The sequence below is a fragment of the Gossypium raimondii genome, chromosome 2, assembly GCF_025698545.1.
Source record: "Gossypium raimondii isolate GPD5lz chromosome 2, ASM2569854v1, whole genome shotgun sequence".
In the NCBI taxonomy this organism is placed as follows: Eukaryota; Viridiplantae; Streptophyta; class Magnoliopsida; order Malvales; family Malvaceae; genus Gossypium; species Gossypium raimondii.
The window spans coordinates 36,300,938-36,322,503 of record NC_068566.1 but is presented as its reverse complement, the minus strand read 5'-3'; the positions used below and the strand labels follow the sequence as shown (position 1 = coordinate 36,322,503).

Sequence of the window (21,566 nt, the reverse complement as noted above, 5' to 3'; positions counted from 1 at the left end):
ATAATAAATAACATTTTTTACCATAATTTTAGAATTTTTGGGATTTAAATTTTTATTTTTTTTGTTATAACTTTATAAAATACACAAATTATTTTTATAATATAACTTTTAGAATTTATAATATAAGAAATTTTTGTCATAACCATCCCTAACACCCATATGTTTTTATACTTATAATATAATTTTTATAACTTTTATAATAATTTTTAAAAATTGAATTTGGGTATAAGTACCTGCATAATTACTTCAATTCTCACACCTTAAGAATTGGAAAGTGTTATTGAGGTGCTTCAATTACACTCAATTCAATGGGATCCACCAATTACAATAGTTACTTAAACATGTCATCCTTGAGTAATTGCTTGCACCTAAATCCAATTACTATGTGACTTTCTAAAAACTACCTTAATTTTTTTATAATTATAAATTTAACCCTTAACAATTTATCTCTTTTACATGAAAAAGTTGATTGGATCGTGAAAATTTTAATGGAACTAATATGACAACTTGTGTGTAGACCTGTCCATGGGCCGGGCCCGGAAAAAAAATTCGGCCCGACTCTTAGGCCCGGGCCCGGCCCGGCCCGAAAAATGGGCCTAAAATTTTGCCCAGGCCCGGCCCGGGAAAAAAAATAATAAGCCCGAGCCCGGCCCGGTTTTTAATAAACACAAAAAAAAATATTTTAAAAATAAAAAAATAAAAAATTTTTAAAAGTATTTTAAAATTAAAAAATAAAAATAAAAATAAAAAATATATATTTATTATATTCGGGCCGGGCCCGGGCCAAAAAAGTTGAGCCAGAGCCCGGCCCATTTTTTAAACGGGCCCCGTTTTTTTGCCCAAGCCCATATTTCGGGCCTATATTTTTACCCGAACCCTCCCATATTTCGGGCGGGCCGTCGGGTCGGGCGGCCATGGACAGGTCTACTTGTGTGGTTGTGTACTTCATAAAATCTCAAAAAGTAATTAAAGATTCAAAAAATTTAAAAAATGTTCATAAAAAAATAAAAATGATCTATGCCAGCAATAAAGTATACTTAGACTGCCACGTAAATTGTCATGTTAGTGCTAATAAAATTTTAGTAACAAAATGGTTTGACTAAAGCTTAAAGGTTGAGGGCTAAAATAATTTAAAAAAAAATTAAAGCCAAAGTGACAAATTTGTAAACATTAAAGGCTAAATTGATTTTTTTCCCTTTTTTCTTTCACTAAATTAATACTTGACTCACCTCTAAGTCTGAAAAGGAATACCTGAATGAAGAGATGGTGGGGAGCCCGATAGAATTCGAGCTCGAGAAAGTCCAACTCTGTAAGAATTCAAGTCCAAAATCAATCTAGCCTGAGTTTGAGATAAATCCAACCCAAAACCCGAAAAAGAATAAATTTATAGTTGAACATCTATAATAGATATTAATAATTAATATAATGTAATGTCCCAAATTTTTAGATTTTTTAATGTGTTTGGTTGTCAGATAAGTTGACTTAGTTTGGTGGTTAGGTGCCTTCGGCGTTTGCGTTTGGGGAGAATTGTGGATTCTATTTCTTTTGTGTGGGGTTTGTTGAGAGTTAGAGTTTTGTTTAAATTTTAAAAGTTTCAGCATTTGGGGTTTTGGATGGGGATTAAGATAATATTAGATTTAATTAGATTTTAATTAAATCAAATATTTCTTATTTTGTTTTAATCTTGGTAACCACCCAAAATCCTTCTTTTGGGGTTTCACATTCCTTGCTTTTTGGTTGCCATTTTGCCACTTAAAATTTTATTCTTTTGGTTCAGTTTTGGTTTGCCTACATACACTTTCATCTTGTTTTCTTGTTGCCATTACTCGTTCCTTTTGTACTTTTGATTTCGGTTTCGACACTGAAGATAAATTGGTGTAAGTTGTTGGGTATTCTTTTGGTGTTGTTCGTTTCTACTCATCTTTGTTTGGTAGTTTAACGATTAGTTTCGTTATGTAGAAATATTTATTTTTAATACTAAGTGCGATTGGTTTGTTCTTTCTAGGCAGAGTAGTGAATCAAGATCCTCCGGTGGTGTAAGCATCAACTTTGATCGTTGTGCGTGAAGAGTAAGTGTTTTTATTTGTTAAAATCTAAACTTTCTCATTTAAAAAAATCAAAACTTGTCCCATAATCAAGCCTTTTTTTAAAAAAAAGAAACCTTTATTTTAGAAAGGGAAGGGAAAAAACGAGATTTTTGGGGGCTCCTAGGGACGGAGGACCAACGGTCCGGTGACGTCCCCTTCATCAGAACCCAAAATCGAATCCCTCATGACATGTTTATGGGTAAAAAAAATAGAAGAAAAGAAAAAAAAGAAATAGAATGCTTGTAGTTGTGGTTTTTTTTTTTACTTATTTTTTTTAAGAACAAAAACAATGAAAACCCTCCTCCTTTTTTTTCTATTCTTTTCATGTTTATATATTGTTTTTTTAATCTTGCTTATTTGTAAAAAATGATGATAATAGTATTTAATAATAGTAATAGTAGTGATGATAATAATAATAATTTGGGCCTGTCAAAGGCCCAAAAAGAAAAGAAGAAAAAAAGAAAAGAAAATTAAAGATCTCAAATAGACCAAAATCGAATGGGCTTCAAACGACCCAAGAGAGAAAAAAATTTAAATGGACCTTCAGTTGAGCTCGGATAAAAATGGGTGTCTACAATATAGATTTGATATGATATGAACATTTGGAACAAATGCATTATGTGATATTTTACTATAAAATTAATGTATAGTAAATGTATGAATTGGGGCAATGGGCCAAATTGCTCACTGGGTCATTAGCTCATGATTCTGTATGTTTTAATTCAGGTAATCCTTCAGCCTAGCAATGGATGGCGTTTCGGGAGGCTCGGGTTTCACATCCTCAAACACAATATTTTGTGGTTTTATTATGTTCGTTTTAATTAGACTTTATTATGGTTGCTAGTTTTGGACAAATTATGGATCGTTTAGTTCATTAAGACCCAGATGGCTCATTTTGCCAAGGCCTAAAATGGTTAATAAACTTATCTAAGGTAACTAAAATTAAATGATAAGTTTTTCAAGTAATAGCCACCACAAGTTAAGTTTGAGGATTTCAATAAAATGAGTTAAAAGGATTTGGTTAAAGAGATTTTAACTTAGGATTTTAATGTGAACGAAATGATTTACAATTAACAAATGATGTAACCTCCAATTCACATAAAAATAGTTTTTTTCTTTTACTAAGCAAATTTGTTTTCTTTGTACTTTGTTTTGCAATATGACCTCTATAATTCTACCGTAACGTCTAGGCCGGGTATGGGGTGTTACATTTGGTGGTATTAGAGCCAGGTTTAGAAACTTGGCTGCGTGTTTTTGGGTCTAAATTATTTTTAAGAAAAATGTTACTAAATTGGGATTTTGTTGAAATTGTTTTTGAAACTTTTGGATAAGTGAAACCGAGACTCTGACGTTGATCCAAGTAAGTACTTTAAATTTTAGTTATACAATAAGGACACTTTGTATGAGAAACTATAGTGTATGGTATGACATTTAGAGACTATAGTACAAGAAGAAAATAAAAATAAAAATAAAAATATGTTCTCTATGTTCTGATAAGTATTATGATAAGACTTTATTAATAAAAATGGAACCTAAACTAACTGCATAAAATTTTTGAAACAAAATGTAGATAAGAAAATAAGTATTTGCGGTTCTCGTGGACGTAGCACCCGTGAACGCGGTGGACGCCATCGGGGCGCATGAGTTGAATCTTTTTCAATGCGCAGTATGCCTCAGTTAGATACGATTGAGACCGTCGGAACTCCGACTACTGAGACTGAGCCTACGACTCAGATTACCGGGGATGACGCACTATCTCAGGCAATGTTGAGGGTTTTGAAGAGGGTTACTGGGACCCATACTGGATCTGGATCAGGATCAGGGAGCCGAGGGTCGATTATAGAACAACTTCAGTTTAACGGAGCTGAACTGCTTAGGGGTGTCATTGGAGTTGCCCCGAAAGTGGCTGAGTATTGGTTGGAAGCCACTGAGAGAATTATGAATGACTTAGATTGCACCCCTGAGCAGAAGTTAAATGGAGCGATATTCTTGCTTCACGATGAGGTATATTAGTGGTGGCTGATAGTTCAGGAGGATGCTCAGCTAGAGCAGCTGACATGGGATTATTTTTGGAATGCCTTTCAAGGTAAATACGTGAGGGTGAGCTATGTTGAGGCCAGTAAGCGAGTGTTTATGAGTTTGACTTAGGGAGAGAGATCAGCGGCCGAGTATGAGGCCAATTTTTTTACGATTGAGCCGGTATGCTTGGGGACTTATTTCTAATGACTATGAAAAGTGTGTAAGGTTTGAGGAGGGCTTGAGGTATGACCTCAAGGTTTTGATATCCCCTCAGAGAGAATGGGTCTTTGCGGTTTTTATAAATAAGGCAAGGATAGTTAAGGAGGTAAAGCGCATTGAGTGCGAGAGGAAGGATCGAGAGAAATGTCAGAATATGAACAAGAGAGATTTGGGTCCTTCTAGTTCTTTTCAGTGGCCACGAAACGGGCTAGATTTGATAAGCTGCTATGGGCAGAACCAGTCGCCAAAGTGGAGCTAGCTGTCAAAGCTGAGCAGGTTTCAGTATGAGGTTATTGTAATAGGTGTCATCTAGACGAGTTTTGGAGACGAACTGGGGCTTGTTTTAGGTGCAGTACAGTGGGGCACAAGATTAGCGAGTTTCCCTTAATGGTTGAGCTTGGGCGGGCTCAAGTTCAGGGTCAGATTTCGTCTCAAAGAGTTGGTTAGCAACCTGTTAGGGGTCGTGGTCCAATTTAGGGTGGTAGTGGTAGTGGTCGTGTCAAAGAGCACCGGGTAGAGGTACGGGTCAGGTTAAGGGTAGACAACCAGCGTTGGTTTATACGGCGAGGTGCCGAGAGGATAGAGATGCAATTGATATGATTGTTGGTACGGTCACTATTTTCTCACTGCCTTATTTTGCTTTAATTGATTGTGGATCTACGCATTCTTATGTATCTAATGGTGTTGGGGGGAATTTAGGAACTGTGGGTGAGGATACTAGTAGAGAACTTTTTATAATTAGTCCTTTAGGTCATTCTGTACGAGTTAGTAAAGTGTATAGGAGGTGCCCGCTGGAACTTCTCTTTGGGGAATTTGATTTGATTCTGGGTATGGATTGGTTGGTAGAGCATCAGGTTAGATTAGATTGTGAGTCCAAGCGGGTGGCTTTCCAGATTAGGGACGATTTGGAGGTTGTGATGGTTGGTGAGCGTTGGGATTATTTGTCTATTGTAATCTCTAATTTAATGGCTGAAAAGTTGGTTCGTAAGGCTTGTGACGCATATCTGGCTTACGTGCATGACACGTGTAGTGAGAGTTTAGTTATAGAAGAGATTCGCATTGTTAAAGACTTTCCAGATGTGTTTCCTGAGGAATTGCTGGGATTACCTCCGAATAGAGAGGTTGAGCTTGGGATTGAACTTCTGTCGGGAATAGCTCTGATGTCAATTGCTCCTTACCGTATGACACTGAAGGAGTTAAAGGAACTTCTAGATAAAGGATTTATTCGAGCTAGTGTGTCTCCGTAGGGTGCATCGATGCTTTTTATTAAGAAAAAAGATGGGTCGATGAGGATGTATATGGATTATCATTAGTTGAACAAGTTGACGATAAAGAATAAGTATCCCTTTCTGAGGATTGAGGACCTATTTGATCAGTTTCGAGGGGTATTTGTATTCTCAAAGATTGTTCTTCACTCTGGGTATCATCAGTTAAGAGTTAAGGAGGCTGATGTATACAAGGCTTCTTTTAATACTCGTTATGGTCATTACAAGTTTCTTGTGATGCCATTCAGATTGGCTAATGCCCGGGTAGCTTTCATGGATCACATGAACCGAGTTTTTCAACCATATCTGGATCAATTCGTTATTGTGATTATTGACAATATATTGGTCTATTCTAAGTCAAAGGAGGAGCACGATGGACATCTTCGTATAGTTCTTCAGATTCTTCAAAAAAAATAATTGTATGTTAAACTAAGTAAATGCAAGTTCTGGTTGGGTGAGGTTACCTTTTTGGGACATGTGGTTTCTGCTGAAGGTATCTGGGTGGATCCTAAAAAGATAGAGGCGATTTTGGAATGGAAGCAGTTGCGGAATGTAACTGAGCTTCGGAGTTTTCTGGGTTTGGCAAGATACTTTCAAAGATTTGTGGAAGGGTTTTCGTTGATAGCAACACCTTTGACTAAGTTGTTACATAAGAATGCTACACTTGTTTGGGCTAGCGAGTAAGAATTGACCTTTGAGAAGCTCAAATCGATTTTGACTCAGGCATCCGTACTAATTCAGCCTGAGTTTGGGAATGAGTTTATTGTGTACAGTGATGCATCACATACTGGTTTGGGTTGTGTATTGATGCAATATGGAAAAGTGGTTGTTTATGTATCCAGACAACTTAAGCAGAACGAGGGTAATTATCCAACTCATGATCTTGAGCTTACTGCTGTAGTTTTTGCACTTAAAATATGGAGGCATTACTTGTATTGTGAGAGATGCATTATTTATGCAGATCACCAGAGTCTGAAATATCTCCTCACTCAGAAAGAATTAAATCTTGGGCAATATCACTGGATCGAGTTGCTTAAGGATTATCATTATTTGATAGAGTATCATCCTGGCAAGGCCAATGTGATAGCTGATGCTCTTTGCCGGAGATCGATGATCGATTTAAGGGTGATGTTTGCTCGTCTAAGTTTGTTCGATGATGGTGGGATTCTGGCTGAGTTGCAAGTTAAGCTGTCTTGGTTGGATGAGATTAGGAGCAAGCAGTTCCAAGATGAGTCTCTGGTTAAGCGAGTTCAGTAAATGGATGAGGGTAAGACTACAGATTTTGGGTATAATGATGATGGAATTCTTTGTTTCCGAGGTCATATATGTGTACCCAAGGATATGGAATTGAGGAAGTCTATCTTACGAGAAGCACATAGTAGCTCTTATGCTATGCATCCTGGGGGTAATAAGATGTACCATAAGCTTCGTGATTTGTATTGGTGGCCGGGGTTGAAGCGGGAAGTGACTGAGTTCGTGTCTCATTGTTTGACGTGTCAACAAGTTAAGGCTGACCATCAATTTCTTTTTGGTTTGTTGCAACCTGTTAAGATTCCGTTGTGGAAGTGGGAGCGGGTAACTATGGACTTTGTCAGTGGGTTGCCTCTGACACCTACTAAGAAGGATTTGGTCTGGGATTGTAGATAGATTAACTAAGTCTGCTCATTTCATTTCGGTAAGGACTGACTACTCATTGCAGAAGTTAGCGAAGTTGTATGTTTCTGAGATTGTCCGATTACATAGGGTTCTAGTATCCATTATTTCAGACCGAGATCCTCGTTTTACTTTACGTTTCTGGCAAAAGCTACATGAGGCATTGGGTACTCGTCTTAATTTTAGTAGGCTTTTCATCCTCAAACTGATGGTCAGTCGAAGAGGGTAATCTAGATTTTGAAGGATATGCTTCGGAGTTGTGTGCTTGATTTTCGAGAGAGTTGGGAGGATTTTTTGTTGCTAGTTGAATTTGCTTATAATAATAGCTTTCAATCGAGTATTTAGATGGCGTCTTATGAGGCTTTATATGGTAGGAAGTGTCGCACTCCTCTTTGTTGGACCGAGTTAGGGGAAATGAAGGTTTTGGGTCCTAAGTTAGTGGTAGAGACCGAGAACAAAGTTTGTTTGATTCGGGATCAACTTAAGGCTGCTTCTGATAGACAAAATTTTTATGTAGATCTTAAAAGGCATGAGATAGAGTATGAGGTTGGGGAATTTGTTTTTCTTAAGGTGTCTCCTTGGAAAAAAGTTATCAGATTTGGTCGTAAGGGCAAGTTGATCCCTCATTTTATTGGGCCGTATCAGGTTTTGAAGTGTGTTGGTTCGGTTGCTTATCAGCTTTAGTTACATTCGGAGTTGGATCATATTCATGATGTCTTTCATGTGTCCATGTTGAGACGTTATCGATTGGACCGTTCGCATATAGTCTCGGTGGAAGAGATTGAGTTAAGGCCAGATTTATCTTTTGAAGAGGAGCTGATCAGATATTGGACCGCGAATTTAAAGTTTTGAGAAGAAAGACCATTCCTCTGGTTAAGGTGCTCTGGCAAAATCATGGTTCTGAAGAAGCCACTTGGGAGCCTAAGGACTTGATACGCCAACAGTACCCTCACCTTTTCGAGTCAGGTAAATTTTGAGGCCAAAATATCTTTTAGGAGGGGAGAGTTGTAATGTCCCAAATTTTTAGATTTTTGAATGTGTTTGGTTGTCAGATAAGTTGACTTAGTTTGGTGGTTAGATGCCTTCGGCGTTCGCGTTGGGGGCGAATTGTGGATTCTTTTTCTTTTGCGTGGGGTTTGTTGAGAATTAGAGTTTTGTTTAAAATTTAAAAGTTTCAGCATGTGGGGTTTTGGATAGGGATTAAGATCATATTAGATTTAATTAGATTTTAATTAAATCAAATATATCTTATTTTGTTTTAATCTTGGTAACAACCCAAAATCCTTCTTTTGGGGTTTCACGTTCTTTACTTTTTGGCTGCCATTTTGCAACTTAAAATTTCCTTCTTTTGGTTCATTTTTGGTTTGGCTACATACACTTTCATCTTGTTTTCTTGTTGCCATTGCTCATTTCTTTTGTACTTTTGATTTCGGTTTCAACACTGAAGATAAACTGGTGTAAGTTGTTGGGTATTCTTTTAGTGTTGTTCTTTTCTACTCATCTTTGTTTGGTAGTTTAACAATTAGTTTCGTTATGTAGAAATATTTAATTTTAATACTTAGTGCGATTGGTTCGTTCTTTCTAGGCAAAGGAGTAGTGAATCAAGATCCTCCGGTGGTGTAAGTGTCGATTTTAATCGTTGTGCGTGAAGAGTAAGTGTTTGAACTCATTCTTTGGAAACTGTTTGTATGGAAAAGAGGGTATTTGGAGTAGGATTTTGTGATGATTGATGAGTAATTAGTTCATTTTAATGATTGATTGTAGGTTTCTTGGGCTTCCGATAGCGTGGTTGGTCATTTACGCAATCAGGTGGGTGAAAACAACCTAAAAATCTGTTTAGAATTCGATAAAAATTGCAAAATAGTGGCTGCTACGAAACTGCCCAATTTTCACATGGCCGTGTGTGGCGGCCGCGTTTGCAAACCGTGCTTAGTGGCCATGTGTAGTACACGACTGTGTGAGACTGTGTAGCCCGTGTGGCTAGGCCGTGTGAGACACACGTCCGTGTGGGCCATTTTGGCAAATTTTTAGGCCTAATTAAATGTCGTTTAATGGAAGTGATATTTGGATTCGAGGACATCACATGGGTCAGAAAATTGAAAGTTTTGTCCTAAAGTACGTTCAAATAGTTTGAAAAGCTTGATAAATATGTTATAATATTATTTAAAACTAATGGTTTAAAAATGTATCTGGTAGCTATGTGTATGAGTATGACATGTAAAAATGTAATATATGCCATATATTTTGAGGGTAGAATATGTATTAAGCATGTGTATGATCCGTATGTGTCGGGGTGGGATATGTATGATGGAGGTAGTGTATATAGCAGTTTATACTGCAAACATGGCGGCCATACCACAACATTATATTTGTGGCAGCTCAGCTGTAGATTGTTAAGTGGCATCCCACCACATATTGGTGTGATTGGATAGATGGACTTTTGTAGTCCATTGTAGTGTGATTGGTTGGATAAAGATGGTGTGTAGCGGATGGGGGTAGGTTTATGATATGTGACTTATGGTTTGATAATTGTAATCTAACATGTTACACTATTGTATGGATTTGATATGATATGAACATTTGGAACAGATGCATTATGTGATATTTTACTATAAAATTAATGTATATTAAATGCATGAATTGGGGCAATGGGCCAAATTGCTCACTAGGTTATTAGCTCACCATTCTATATGTTTTAATTCAGGTAATCCTTCGGCCTAGCAGTGGACGGCATCTCGGGAGGCTCGGGTTTCACATCCTTAAACACATTATTTTGTGGTTTTATTATGTTCGTTTTAATTGGACTTTATGGACTTTATTATGATTGTTAGTTTTGGACAAATTATGGATTGTTTAGTTCATTAGGACTCGGATGGCACGTTTTGCCAACGCCTAAAATGGTTAATAAACTTATCTAAGGTAACTAAAATTAAATGATAAGTTTTCAAGTAATAGCCAGCGCAAGTTAAGTTTGAGGATTTCAATGAAATGAGTTGAAATGATTTGGTTAAAGAGATTTTAACTCGGGATTTTAACGTGAACGAAATGATTTACAATTAACAAATGATGTAACGTCCAATTCACATAAAAATAGTTTTCTTTTCTTTTACTAAGCAAATTTGTTTTCTTTGTACCTTGTTTTGCAATGTGACCTCTATAATTCGATTGTAACGTCTAGGCCGAGTATGGGGTGTTACATATAATTTTATGATATTACTAAAAATAAAATAAAATAACTGTTCATTTTATGAAAATGCGTTCATAATAATAAAATATTTATAGTAAATTTTTGTTAATAGAAAAATTAATTATAATAAATTTTTACGTTAAATTATAAATGTAAATAAATTTTAAAAAATTTAATTGAATATAAAATATTTTAGTACTATAATTATATATGTATAATAAATATATAAAATTAATAATTATTAAAATCTATAAAATTTAAATTTATAAAATATATAATAACATAACATATTAATAAAGTAATACAATAAATAGCGTTATACTTATCACAAATTATTAAAAATAATTTATTATATAATACTAATAACATTACTAATAAATTTACGATTTAAGAATTTAGGGTTTTAGATTGTTTTTATGATATGAGAATTATGTTTTAGTTTTAGTTTTTTATTAATTTTAATTTTTATTAAGGTTAAAATTTATTGATATTATTACCTTTATAATAATTTTAATTTGAAATGAGTTAATTTTTATTTAGGTTGAGTTTTGAATAGAGTTTAAATTGAGCTTAAGTTTGAGTTTGGGTTTGATTGGTATTTGGGATTAGATTTGAATTTAAATATTTGTTAAATTTAATATAGTTGGTTAATTTAGTTTAAAGAAACCTAATCGAAAACATCAAATCAATAGATTACCTAACCCAACCTTAATGCACATATATAAACTGTTAATATATTAACAAATTATATTTAATTATTAATACATATATATAAACCATTAATATATATTATGTATGATATGATATGATATAGCATTATATAATATAGTAGGAGGGCTACATTTCAAATGCACAAAGAGTATAGGGACTTACAACATATTTCAAGAAGTATAATAATAAGAAATAATATATAATATTATTTTATATTATGTAATATTGTTATTGTATGTGATAATATATTTTAAAACTATTAATACATATATATAACTATTTGTTAGCTCGGAAGGATCAACTCGAGATCATCGATAGCGAGGTTGAATTGACCTTTGAGAAATTGTGGTGGAAGCAAAGAAAAATATGTAGCAAAGAACACAAGGATTTATAGTGGTTCGACCTCAATTGCATACTCCACTACCTTAGCTTTCCACAACTAAGGATTTTCTCCAAATTCACTAATTTGACAACCTTTGAGAACAAAGTTTAACCTTACAATCTCTCTTAAGACTTATAACCCAAAATCTTAATATACAACTCCCTTAAGGTTTCTACCCAAACCTTAAGAATAAACCCTTTCTCAAAGAGAAACAAACAAAAAAACAAAGAAATAATCCTTACAAGATCAGGATGTTTTCCAATTAAGCACTAAAACAAAGAAGAACACTTGAGCTAAATGAATACAATGAAAGCTCACAAGTGTTTACAAGAAAAAATATGAAAGAATTAGGCTCTAGGTTGTTTTGATTGATCTTTAAGCTTTGCACATGTTTCTTGTTCTTGCTAAACCTTTGGAAGATGGTATTTATACCCTCTAATGATTTCCAACTATTGTGGTTGTTGTAGAAGTGAATATAGCCGTTAGGGATGAAATATCAGGTCATTAACTTCACCTGCAACAACGAGTATCGATACCTACTAAAAGGGTATCGATATTTTTTGTATTAAATGCTAATTTCAGTGATCGTTGGAGCAGGAATATCAATGCCTTAGGAAATATATTGATACCTTAAGAAAAGTATCGGTATTGGATCAGTACCTACCAGGGTTTGAAAATGGCAGAATGTCAATTTGGTATTGATTATCAGAAGGGTATCGATAGCTTGTAAAATATCGATACTTAGACAAAGAGTATCGATACTTTTTGTCCAGGAGCAATTCTAACTTGTTTGAAAATGGTTAAAGCATATTTGAATGTGTTTGACTCAATTGAAACTTTTTCAACTTGATTTTATCAAATTGCTCAACTTTCCTTTTTATTCAAAAACACTTTGATTTGTTATATCAAAACATATAATCCAATAAATCTTAGTTTAACACTATTAATTGATCCAAAATCAAAATCAAACTTATCAACTGATTTGCTTGAATTGGCCCGATTTGGTCGGTTAAGTTGGTTTTAGTCGCTAACAATAATAGATGATGTAATGACCTGATTTTCTGTGGTGTCAGAAAATGCGATTTAGAAACTCATTTCCGTAAACCAAGTCCTTAAGTATAAAATAAGAATATTTATAGGGTTAATATGATTTGTAATAAAAATTTGTTAAGTAATTTAGCCAAAAAAGTAGTTAATTAAAACTCGAGGACTAAATTGGAAAAGTTCAATTGCTATTGAGTTTTAATTTAGAAAATGCTTGGGAACTTAGATAGAAATTATCCAAAGAACTAAAATGGTTATTAAATCATTGTTTTCTTATAGTTAGTGGATGATGATGACGTTCCCATTTAGTTTAATTAATAGTTATATTATTATAATTAAATCATAAATAAGTTAATTAAATAAGATTAAATAATATTAATCATGCTATAAATATCAAACAAAAGGGAAAAGAGGAGAACATCATTGTCTTCTTTATTTTCTCACCGTCGCCTTTGTTTAGAAAAGAAGAAAGCTTAAAACTCCTTTATACATTCAAACAAGCAAAATTGTAACAAAAGCTTTTTCATGTAATTTTATATTTATTTATAATGGGTGCTTGATTTAGCTAAATCCATTTATCATTTTGTTTAATTGTTAAGTTTTTAGCAAGTTCTAGTTGTCAAGAAATTGATGAATTAGACTTAAATTTGATAGATATTAAGCTTAGATCATGAAAAAGACTAGATTGTAAAACTAATAAAGCTTATTAGATAACTTTGTAACATTAGGAATAAATTGAATAAATTGAAAACCTTTCATGAAATTATGCTATAAATAGAAAGCATAGGGTCCCTAATGAAATAATGTGAAATCAGATTTCGATCTAATGTTAGATGTCTAAAAATACACATATGTCTAGTATAATGACTAAATTGAATAAAATATAAAATATGTTTGGCATTGTATTTGAACGTGAATTGAATAAAATATGATATTCTATTGTTTATTGAATTATCAAACATAGGAAAAGACAATGTTGGGTCGTCGAAAGGGAAAGGAAAAGCGAGAATCATTGACGAGTGACCAGAGAACTCGGTTTGTACTTTTATGATTCGAGATCATACTATTTATATGCATATACATATTAATTGCATGACTAACCACTGAGGTAAGATTATGACTTGTTCCATGAATTGATTGGTGTTGATGATATTGAATATCAGGAATTTGGATTGAATTGAATATTGTAACCTCCCAAACTCGGTCTAGACGTTATTGCTAAATTGAAAAGGCTACATTAGCCACCGAAATGGCTAAGCTAACTTACGTTACTTTTGAAGACCTTAAATAAACTCATTTTAGAGAAAATCGTAGTTGTACTTTGAGTTAGCTTAAAAGCATTCATTCATTAGGTCGTGTATACTTAGGATTCATTTTATTGTTGATAGTGTTGTTTTAGAAAAATCATTTGCTTGTCGCTCTTTTTTTTAAAAAAAAAAACTCGATGTTAAACTAAAGCAGCGGAAAAATCATTTTTCAAGTCATTTTGGAAACTTAGTTGCCTTATCGATTTATTTTTCAAAAATGGTTCCTTTGCAATTCAGTGGAAACTGGGGAACAATATAAAATTTTACTTAAGCCCGATATCATGCATTATCCGATTATTATGCTTGAGTAATCCATGCATGCAAAAAATCCCCAAATGAAAAGTTACCAAGCCACATACCAAAAAAAAAAAAATACAAACCAAAACTAATAGAAATTTATTAATACTTATTAAAAGTAGTCTGAGGTCCAAGGTGATTATCTGACTGTTGAGTCCGGTCCTAATTTCGAGGTTTACCTGAAAAGTTAAACACTATTGGAGGTGAGCTTATGAAAAGCTCAGTGTGAGTCAAACAATTATTTAAACAAAAAAAATCAAATACAGTGAAACATATTAGCACTAAGAGAAGAATACAGAACCATCACCGGAACTTCATATCATTACATAGCCATTATCAATATCGATGTCAAATGGTGTATGAGCATGTGTCATCATTCATTCGAGTAATAATCATTAATTCCGACACCATTCAATACAAAAAAATACAATAATAGCATAAATCAATAACATTCGAATATGTCGTGCACATGATGCAATGCAAAAAGGTTCTTACCCATACCATCTGCTACACACCACGAGTTCTCCAGAACTCGTCATTCGAACTCAAAAACATTAAGGGCTTAATCCAGTTGTGGTTAAAACCACCGATAACAATATACAGAAAATTTTTCCAGTAAAAATGCGATAAATCGCCATTCCCCTCGGTACTCTAGGTGTAGTGCACTGACTATGAATAATGCAGACTTAATATGTCGCCAGTACTCCATGGAACTCCTCTGTCAACCAAAAAATTTCAACCCAATGCATATGCAAATGTCACACTATCTCATACATAATCATATTTCAATACTTTTCACATTCATTTGACATGTTCAGCATGTCCTCAATAATAACATGTTTTTAGTAAATGGAAACAATGTACCTCATTCAGTCAAACATTCTCATATCTCATAACTCAAATATGCAAATACAAAATCAATCAAACATTCATACTATCAAACTAGCAATTTTGCAAAGATGTCAGTCTTTTAAGGCTCGAAACATACATGGTTCGGCCACTCACAAAATTAATAATTTGGCTATTAAGCCAATCCAATCAGCAAGCTAATTTATCAAATATAACATGATATTTAACATTTTCAAACAATTTTATGAGTTTAGGACCCACACCTTATTTTTCATTTCCTTGTAGCACACTAGCGAATCTTCCAATTTTTTTAATAATTCCTTAAACGAACCAAAACCAAAATTAAGTGTAAATTCAATCAATTTACCATTGAACTAGACCCCAAACACCCACTTATGAGTTGAAACCAATCATTGAAATTATAACTATTTTATGAATCCAAACTAGTTAGATTCCTTACATTATATCGATGTGAACCGTACGTACAATCGTTCTTCGCCTTTACGAATGATTTGGGGCATTTGATTCAGCACAAAATTCAATAAAATATTGTAAAATCAGTAGCTAATTAATGATTAAATTCCTTCATTTAATCAATTCATAACCTTTACCCAACAATTATGTCGAAATAACAAACTAGTTACCCTTAATTGCTATTACGCTTCACGATTTATGGGTTTCGAATGGCCAATCGATCAAGAACGTTTTTCCCTAATTGAGATGGGTTTAAAATATTATTAGAAGGGTTCAAGAACTAAAATTAAGGATGGAAAAATATAAGCAAGAACCAAGAAACAAAACAACCCCCTTTCTTAGACATAGGCGCACTCACCACCACCCATGGTGGCCAAAATTGGGGCTGAATTTTAAAACGGTTTGAGATCTCATTAAAATATGGAAAAATACCTTTGAAATCATTTAAAATCCCCCAAATTCCAGATCTAGAAATTTTTGTTTTTAATTGACAAAATTAATCAAGAAATTGAAGAGAAAAAGAGACCTTACCCAATCTAGTCGAGAGAAATGACAATGACACTTTCTTGGCAATGTTCGGGATCCATCTTGGAGTTAAAGATTGTAGATTTGGGGCTTATTTTAATGAGAAAAAATGACAAAAATATGGTCGAGAATATGTTAACAAATCTTGTGGCAAAAAGAAAAAAAGAAAGAGATGGTAAAACTAGGTGTAAGCGACGACAACAATGGATGAAAGGAAAAAAAATTAAAATCAAAGAGGAAGGGGAGAGGAACGACTAGGGCAATGAGAAGGAGAAGTAAAAGCTAATTATTAGTGAATAATTAATATTTATGCCTAGTTTAAATAGGTTTAGATGACCCGCACATTAAAATAAGGGGTTTTTGTAAAAAAATTAAATTATTTGCACGGGAATGGAATTGAAGTTAGGACCTCAAGGATAAATTCACTAATGTTTAACCATCAAACCAATAACTCATTCTTGATATAATTTTGAAATATTTATTTAAGAAAAAAGACATGTCACAAACTAGGGTTTAAGGAAAAAATTGCAAAATAATAAAAATGGTGAGAGAGAAGGGATTTGAAATTGGGTTTGAAGGAACATTTCACTAACACTTAACCAACAAACCAATACTCATTTATTTCCTAAAAATACATAGATAATCTCGAAAATTAAGGCACTACTACTCTTTCTTGATTCACAAACCCAATTCTACTACCCTCTAATTTTTTGGATGTTACAATTCTCCCCTTCTTAAAGAGATTTCGTCCTCGAAATTTTCTTAGTCATAAAATATGTTACCCATTTTCCTTCAAATCGGGACATTAAGCTTTCATTGTACAACTCTGATTCCAGCACAATTTCAGACAATATGTCTCCTTAAATTCCTAACATATATCTTGCAGATCTAATTACGAAAATGTTATTAACAAATTCCTCTGCCCTAATTCCCAATTTTAACAAAAAATCTACTAGATTACGCTTACCACAATATCTACAAATCGGAACCTTAGTTAATCTAATAATTTTTCCAATAGTAACTACTACAACCTTTCGTTGAGGTCCGGCTCCTCAGTCCCACTTTAAAGGTCGCAATTTTGGACCAATGGAAGTTGACTTCTTTTCTTATTCCGAACTTTATTCTTTTCCTTTCTTTTGCACTCCAAGTGTTTAGTCCCTTCCTCCATCTTAGTCCTCTCAACCTTTATCTCGAAAACCTTTTCTCTGACTCCTAACACAGCTTGGGACACTACATCATACCCGACCTCCTGGTTTTCTCCTTTACAAATAGGCGCAATCACGATGTCATTCGTCTCAGGGTTGAGCATAATTCCTTGAGAAGAAAATGACTCCAATTGTCTAGCTTGATGCTAAGCCCCATGGTTCCTCATTCTATTTCTATTCATTATGTATCCTACAATCTTAAATTTGATCTACAATTTTAGAAAAAACAATAACTAGCTACCTTCAATCAATTTTCAGTTTCCTATCTTAAAGTTTCAAAGAAAAAAGTAAATACTAACTATTTCAATTCTATGTCTATAGTAATACACCTTAAGTGTTTACCTATAACTTAACAATATATTTCCTATGGCAACTAGCACCGGAGTCTCGGACTTGATTTTCTTTGTAGAATATCATTTTCAAAATTATTTGTGGCTTGTTTTTCCCAAATTTCCCCTTTTTCATGCATACATACATGTAGACTTACTCAAGTAGATTTAAAAACTCAGTCTGAGGTTTAGAACCAAGGCTTTGATACCACTAAATGTAACCTCCCAAACCTGGCCTAGACATTATGGATAGATTGAGAATGCTACATTAGCCATCGAAATGGCTAAGCTAACTTACGTTACTTTTGAAGACCTTAAATAAACTCATTTTAGAGAAAATCGTAGTTGTACTTTGAGTTAGCTTAAAAGCATTCATTCATTAGGTCGTGTATACTTAGGATTCATTTTATTGTTGATAGTGTTGTTTTAGAAAAATCATTTGCTTGTCGCTCTTTTTTTTTTAAAAAAAACTCGATATTAAACTAAAGCAGCGGAAAAACCATTTTTCAAGTCATTTTGGAAACTTAGTTGCCTTATCGATTTGTTTTTCAAAAATGGTTCCTTTGCAATGCAGCGGAAACTGGGGAAAAATATAAAATTTTGCTTAAGCCCGATGTCATGCATTATCCAATTATTATGCTTAAGTAATCCATGCATGCAAAAAATCCCCAAATGAAAATTTACCAAGACACAGACAAAAAATAATTAAAAAAATACAAACCAAAACTAATAGAAATTTATTAATACTTATTAAAAATTGTCCGAGGTCCAAGGTGATTCTTTGAATGCCAAGTCTAGTCCTAATTTTGAGGTTTACCTGAAAAGTTAAACACTATTTGGGGGTGAGCTTATGAAAAGCTCAGTGTGAGTCAAACAATTATTTAAACAGAAAAAAATAGCAAATACAGTGAAACATATTAGCATTAAGAGAAGAATACAGAACCATCACCGAAACTTCATATCATTACATAACCATTATCAATATCGATGTCAAATGGTGTATGAGCATAGGTCATCATGCATTCAAGTAACAATCATTAATTCCGACACCATTCAATACAACAAAATAGAATAGTAGCATAAATTAATAACATTTGAATATGTCGTGCAAATGATGCACTGCAAAAAAGGTTCTTACCCATACCATCTCCTACACACCACAAGTTCCCCAGAACCTGTCACTCGAACTCCAAAACATTATGGACTTAAGCCCGTTGTGGTTAAAACCATTGATAACAATATGTAGAAAATTTTGCCAGTAAAAATGCACACAAGCTGCCAGTAAAAATGTGATAAATCACCATTCCACTCGGTACTCCAGGTGCAGCACACTGACTACGAATAGTACGAACTTAATATGCCATTGGTACCCCATGGAACTCTTCCGTCAACCACAAAATCCCAACCCAATGCATATGTAATATGCCACACAATCTCATACATAATCATATTTCAATACTTTTCACATTCATTTGACATGCTCAGCATGTCCTCAATAACAACATGTTTTCAGTAAATGGAAACAATGTTCCAATCTTTCAAATTACCATTGTGTTGGTATCAATTAATATCATTCAATTTCACATACTTTGCGGATTTTCGTTGTGCATATATAACACCCTTTTTAGTACACAATATAATAAATATCTCTTACATTTAAATCATACATAAGCTTAATATCTCAGCACATTGTATCATTCAGTAAAACATTCTCATATCTCATAACTCAAATATGCAATTACAAACTCAATCAAACATTCATACTACCAAACTAGCAATTTTGCAAAGATGTCAGTCTTTTAAGGCTCGAAACATACCTGGCTCGGCCACTCACAAAATTAATAATTTGGATATTAAGCCAATCCAATCAGCAAGCTAATTTATCAAATATAACATGATATTTAACATTTTCAAACAATTTTATGAGTTTATGACCCACACATTATTTTTCGTTTCCTTGTAGCACACTAGCGAATCTTCCAATTTTCCTTAATAATTCCTTAAACGAACCAAAACCAAAATTCAATGAAAATTAAATCAATTTACTATTAAACCAGACCCCAATCACCCACTTATGAGTTCAAACTAATCATTGAAATTATAACTATTTTATGAATACAAACTAGTTAGATTCCTTACACTGTATCGAAACGAATTGTACGTACAATCGTTCTTCGCCTTTACGAATGATTTGGGGCATTTGGCTCAGCACATAATTCAATAATTTATTGGAAAATAAGTAGCTAATTAATGATTAAATTTATTCATTTAATCAATTCATAACCTTTATCCAACAACTATGTCGAAATAACAAACTACTTACCCTTAATTGCACTTATGCTTCCCGATTTGTGGGTTTCAAATGGCCAATCGATCAAGAATATTTTTTACTAATTGAAATAGTTTTAAAATATTATTATGAGGGTTCATGAACTCAAATTAAGGCTGGAAAAATAGAAGCAAGAAGCAAGAAACAAGACAACCCCCTTTCTTGCACATAGGTGCACGCACCACCACCTATGGTGGCCAAAATTGGGGCTGAATTTTAAAATGGTTTGAGATCTCATTAAAATAGGGAAAAATAACTTTGAAATCATTTAAAATCCCACAAATTTCATATCTAGAAATCTTGGTTTTTAATTGACAAAATTAATCAAAAAATTGAAGAGAAAAAGAGACATTACCCAAGCTAGTCGAGAGAAACAACAATGACACTTTCTTGGTAATGTTCGGGATCGATCTTGGAGTTAAAGATTTAATATTTGGGGATGATTTTGAGGATAAATGATAGCAATGTGGTGGATAATATGTTGACAAATCTTGTGGCAAAAAGAAAAAAAGAAAGAGATGGTAAAACTAGGTGTAGGCGACAACAACAATGGATGAAAGAAAAAAATTAAAATCAAAGAGAATGAGAGGGGGAGAGGAATGGCTAGGTAAATGATAAGGATAATTAAAGGCTTATTATTAGTGAAAAGTTAATATTTATACCTAAATTGAATAGGCTTGGATGGCCCACACATTAAAATAAGGGGTTTTGTCAAAAAAATTAAATTATTTGCATGTGAATGGAATTGAAGTTAAGACTTCAAGGATAAATTCACTAATGTTTAATAATCAAACCAATAACTCATTCTTGATATAATTTTGAAATATTTATTTTAAAAAATAAGACATGTCACAAACTAGGGTTTAAGGAAAAAATTGCAAAATAATAAAAATGGTGAGAGAGAAGGGATTTGAAATTGGGTTTCAAGGAACATTTCACTAACACTTAGCCAACAAATCAATACCTCATTTAACACTTAACCAACAAATCAATACCTCATTTGTTTCCTAAAAATGCATAGATAATCTCAAAAATTAAGGTATGACCACTCTTTCTTGATTTACAAACCCGATTCTACTAACCTCTGATTTTTTGGATGTTACAAATATAGTATAAAAGAGCGTGATATTATTGATATATGATGTGTGATATGAAAATGATGTGAACTATGTTGAAATGGATATGGTATAAAACTTTGATATATTGAAAACTGAATTGAGACGTGAATATATCGTAAACGAGTATAAAATAAGCTTGATAATGTCAAGTAATTAGGAATTGATTAAATGAATTGTGGTTATGATATTATATATATAATGATGTGTAATTGGATATCTGGTACCTTATTAACTCTTCGGGCAAAGTCGAATATAGCTGTCATGCCATAGGATTAGATTTGTGTACTAGTTTATTCGTTGGTTTTTCCAATGAGGCATAGAGCGTTTTATTACTTCAAATGAGGTGCTGAGCACATTCTACTTCAAGTATATCGATGAGACATGGAGCACAATATTTTCTTCAGACGTTCTGATGAGGCACTGGGTGTCGTATTTGTATGTTGGTTGAACTATCCATGTATCTGTCTAGAGTTCGAGTCAGGTTAATAGGAAATAAAATGGATAAATTGGAAAAAAAATGTTGTTTGAATTGAATTGATGATTTGAATTGATATTATAAAACCTTA

The 21,566-nt window shown here is 33.4% G+C and overlaps 1 protein-coding gene across 1 annotated transcript; it reads left to right on the top strand.

Annotated features, from left to right (window-relative positions):
- Window positions 1-3,755: 3,755 nt before the first annotated feature.
- Window positions 3,756-6,847, top strand: LOC105789652 (uncharacterized). The gene is made up of 8 exons (XM_012617021.1): window positions 3,756-4,091; window positions 4,236-4,286; window positions 4,381-4,574; window positions 4,673-4,767; window positions 5,025-5,568; window positions 5,680-5,975; window positions 6,084-6,270; window positions 6,364-6,847. The coding sequence occupies exons 1-8, from the start codon at window positions 3,756-3,758 to the stop codon at window positions 6,845-6,847; spliced, it is 2,187 nt and encodes a 728-aa protein (XP_012472475.1).
- The last annotated feature ends 14,719 nt before the right edge of the window (window positions 6,848-21,566 follow it).

Excerpts from the sequence above, each read along its gene's own strand:
- LOC105789652 (XM_012617021.1), top strand. The coding sequence starts at position 3,756 with ATGCCTCAGTTAGATACGATTGAGACCGTCGGAACTCCGACTACTGAG. Across the intron at positions 4,092-4,235 it reads TATTCTTGCTTCACGATGAG|GGAGAGAGATCAGCGGCCGA; the intron begins GTATATTAGTGG and ends AGTTTGACTTAG. Across the intron at positions 5,976-6,083 it reads GGAGCACGATGGACATCTTC|GTATCTGGGTGGATCCTAAA; the intron begins GTATAGTTCTTC and ends TTTCTGCTGAAG.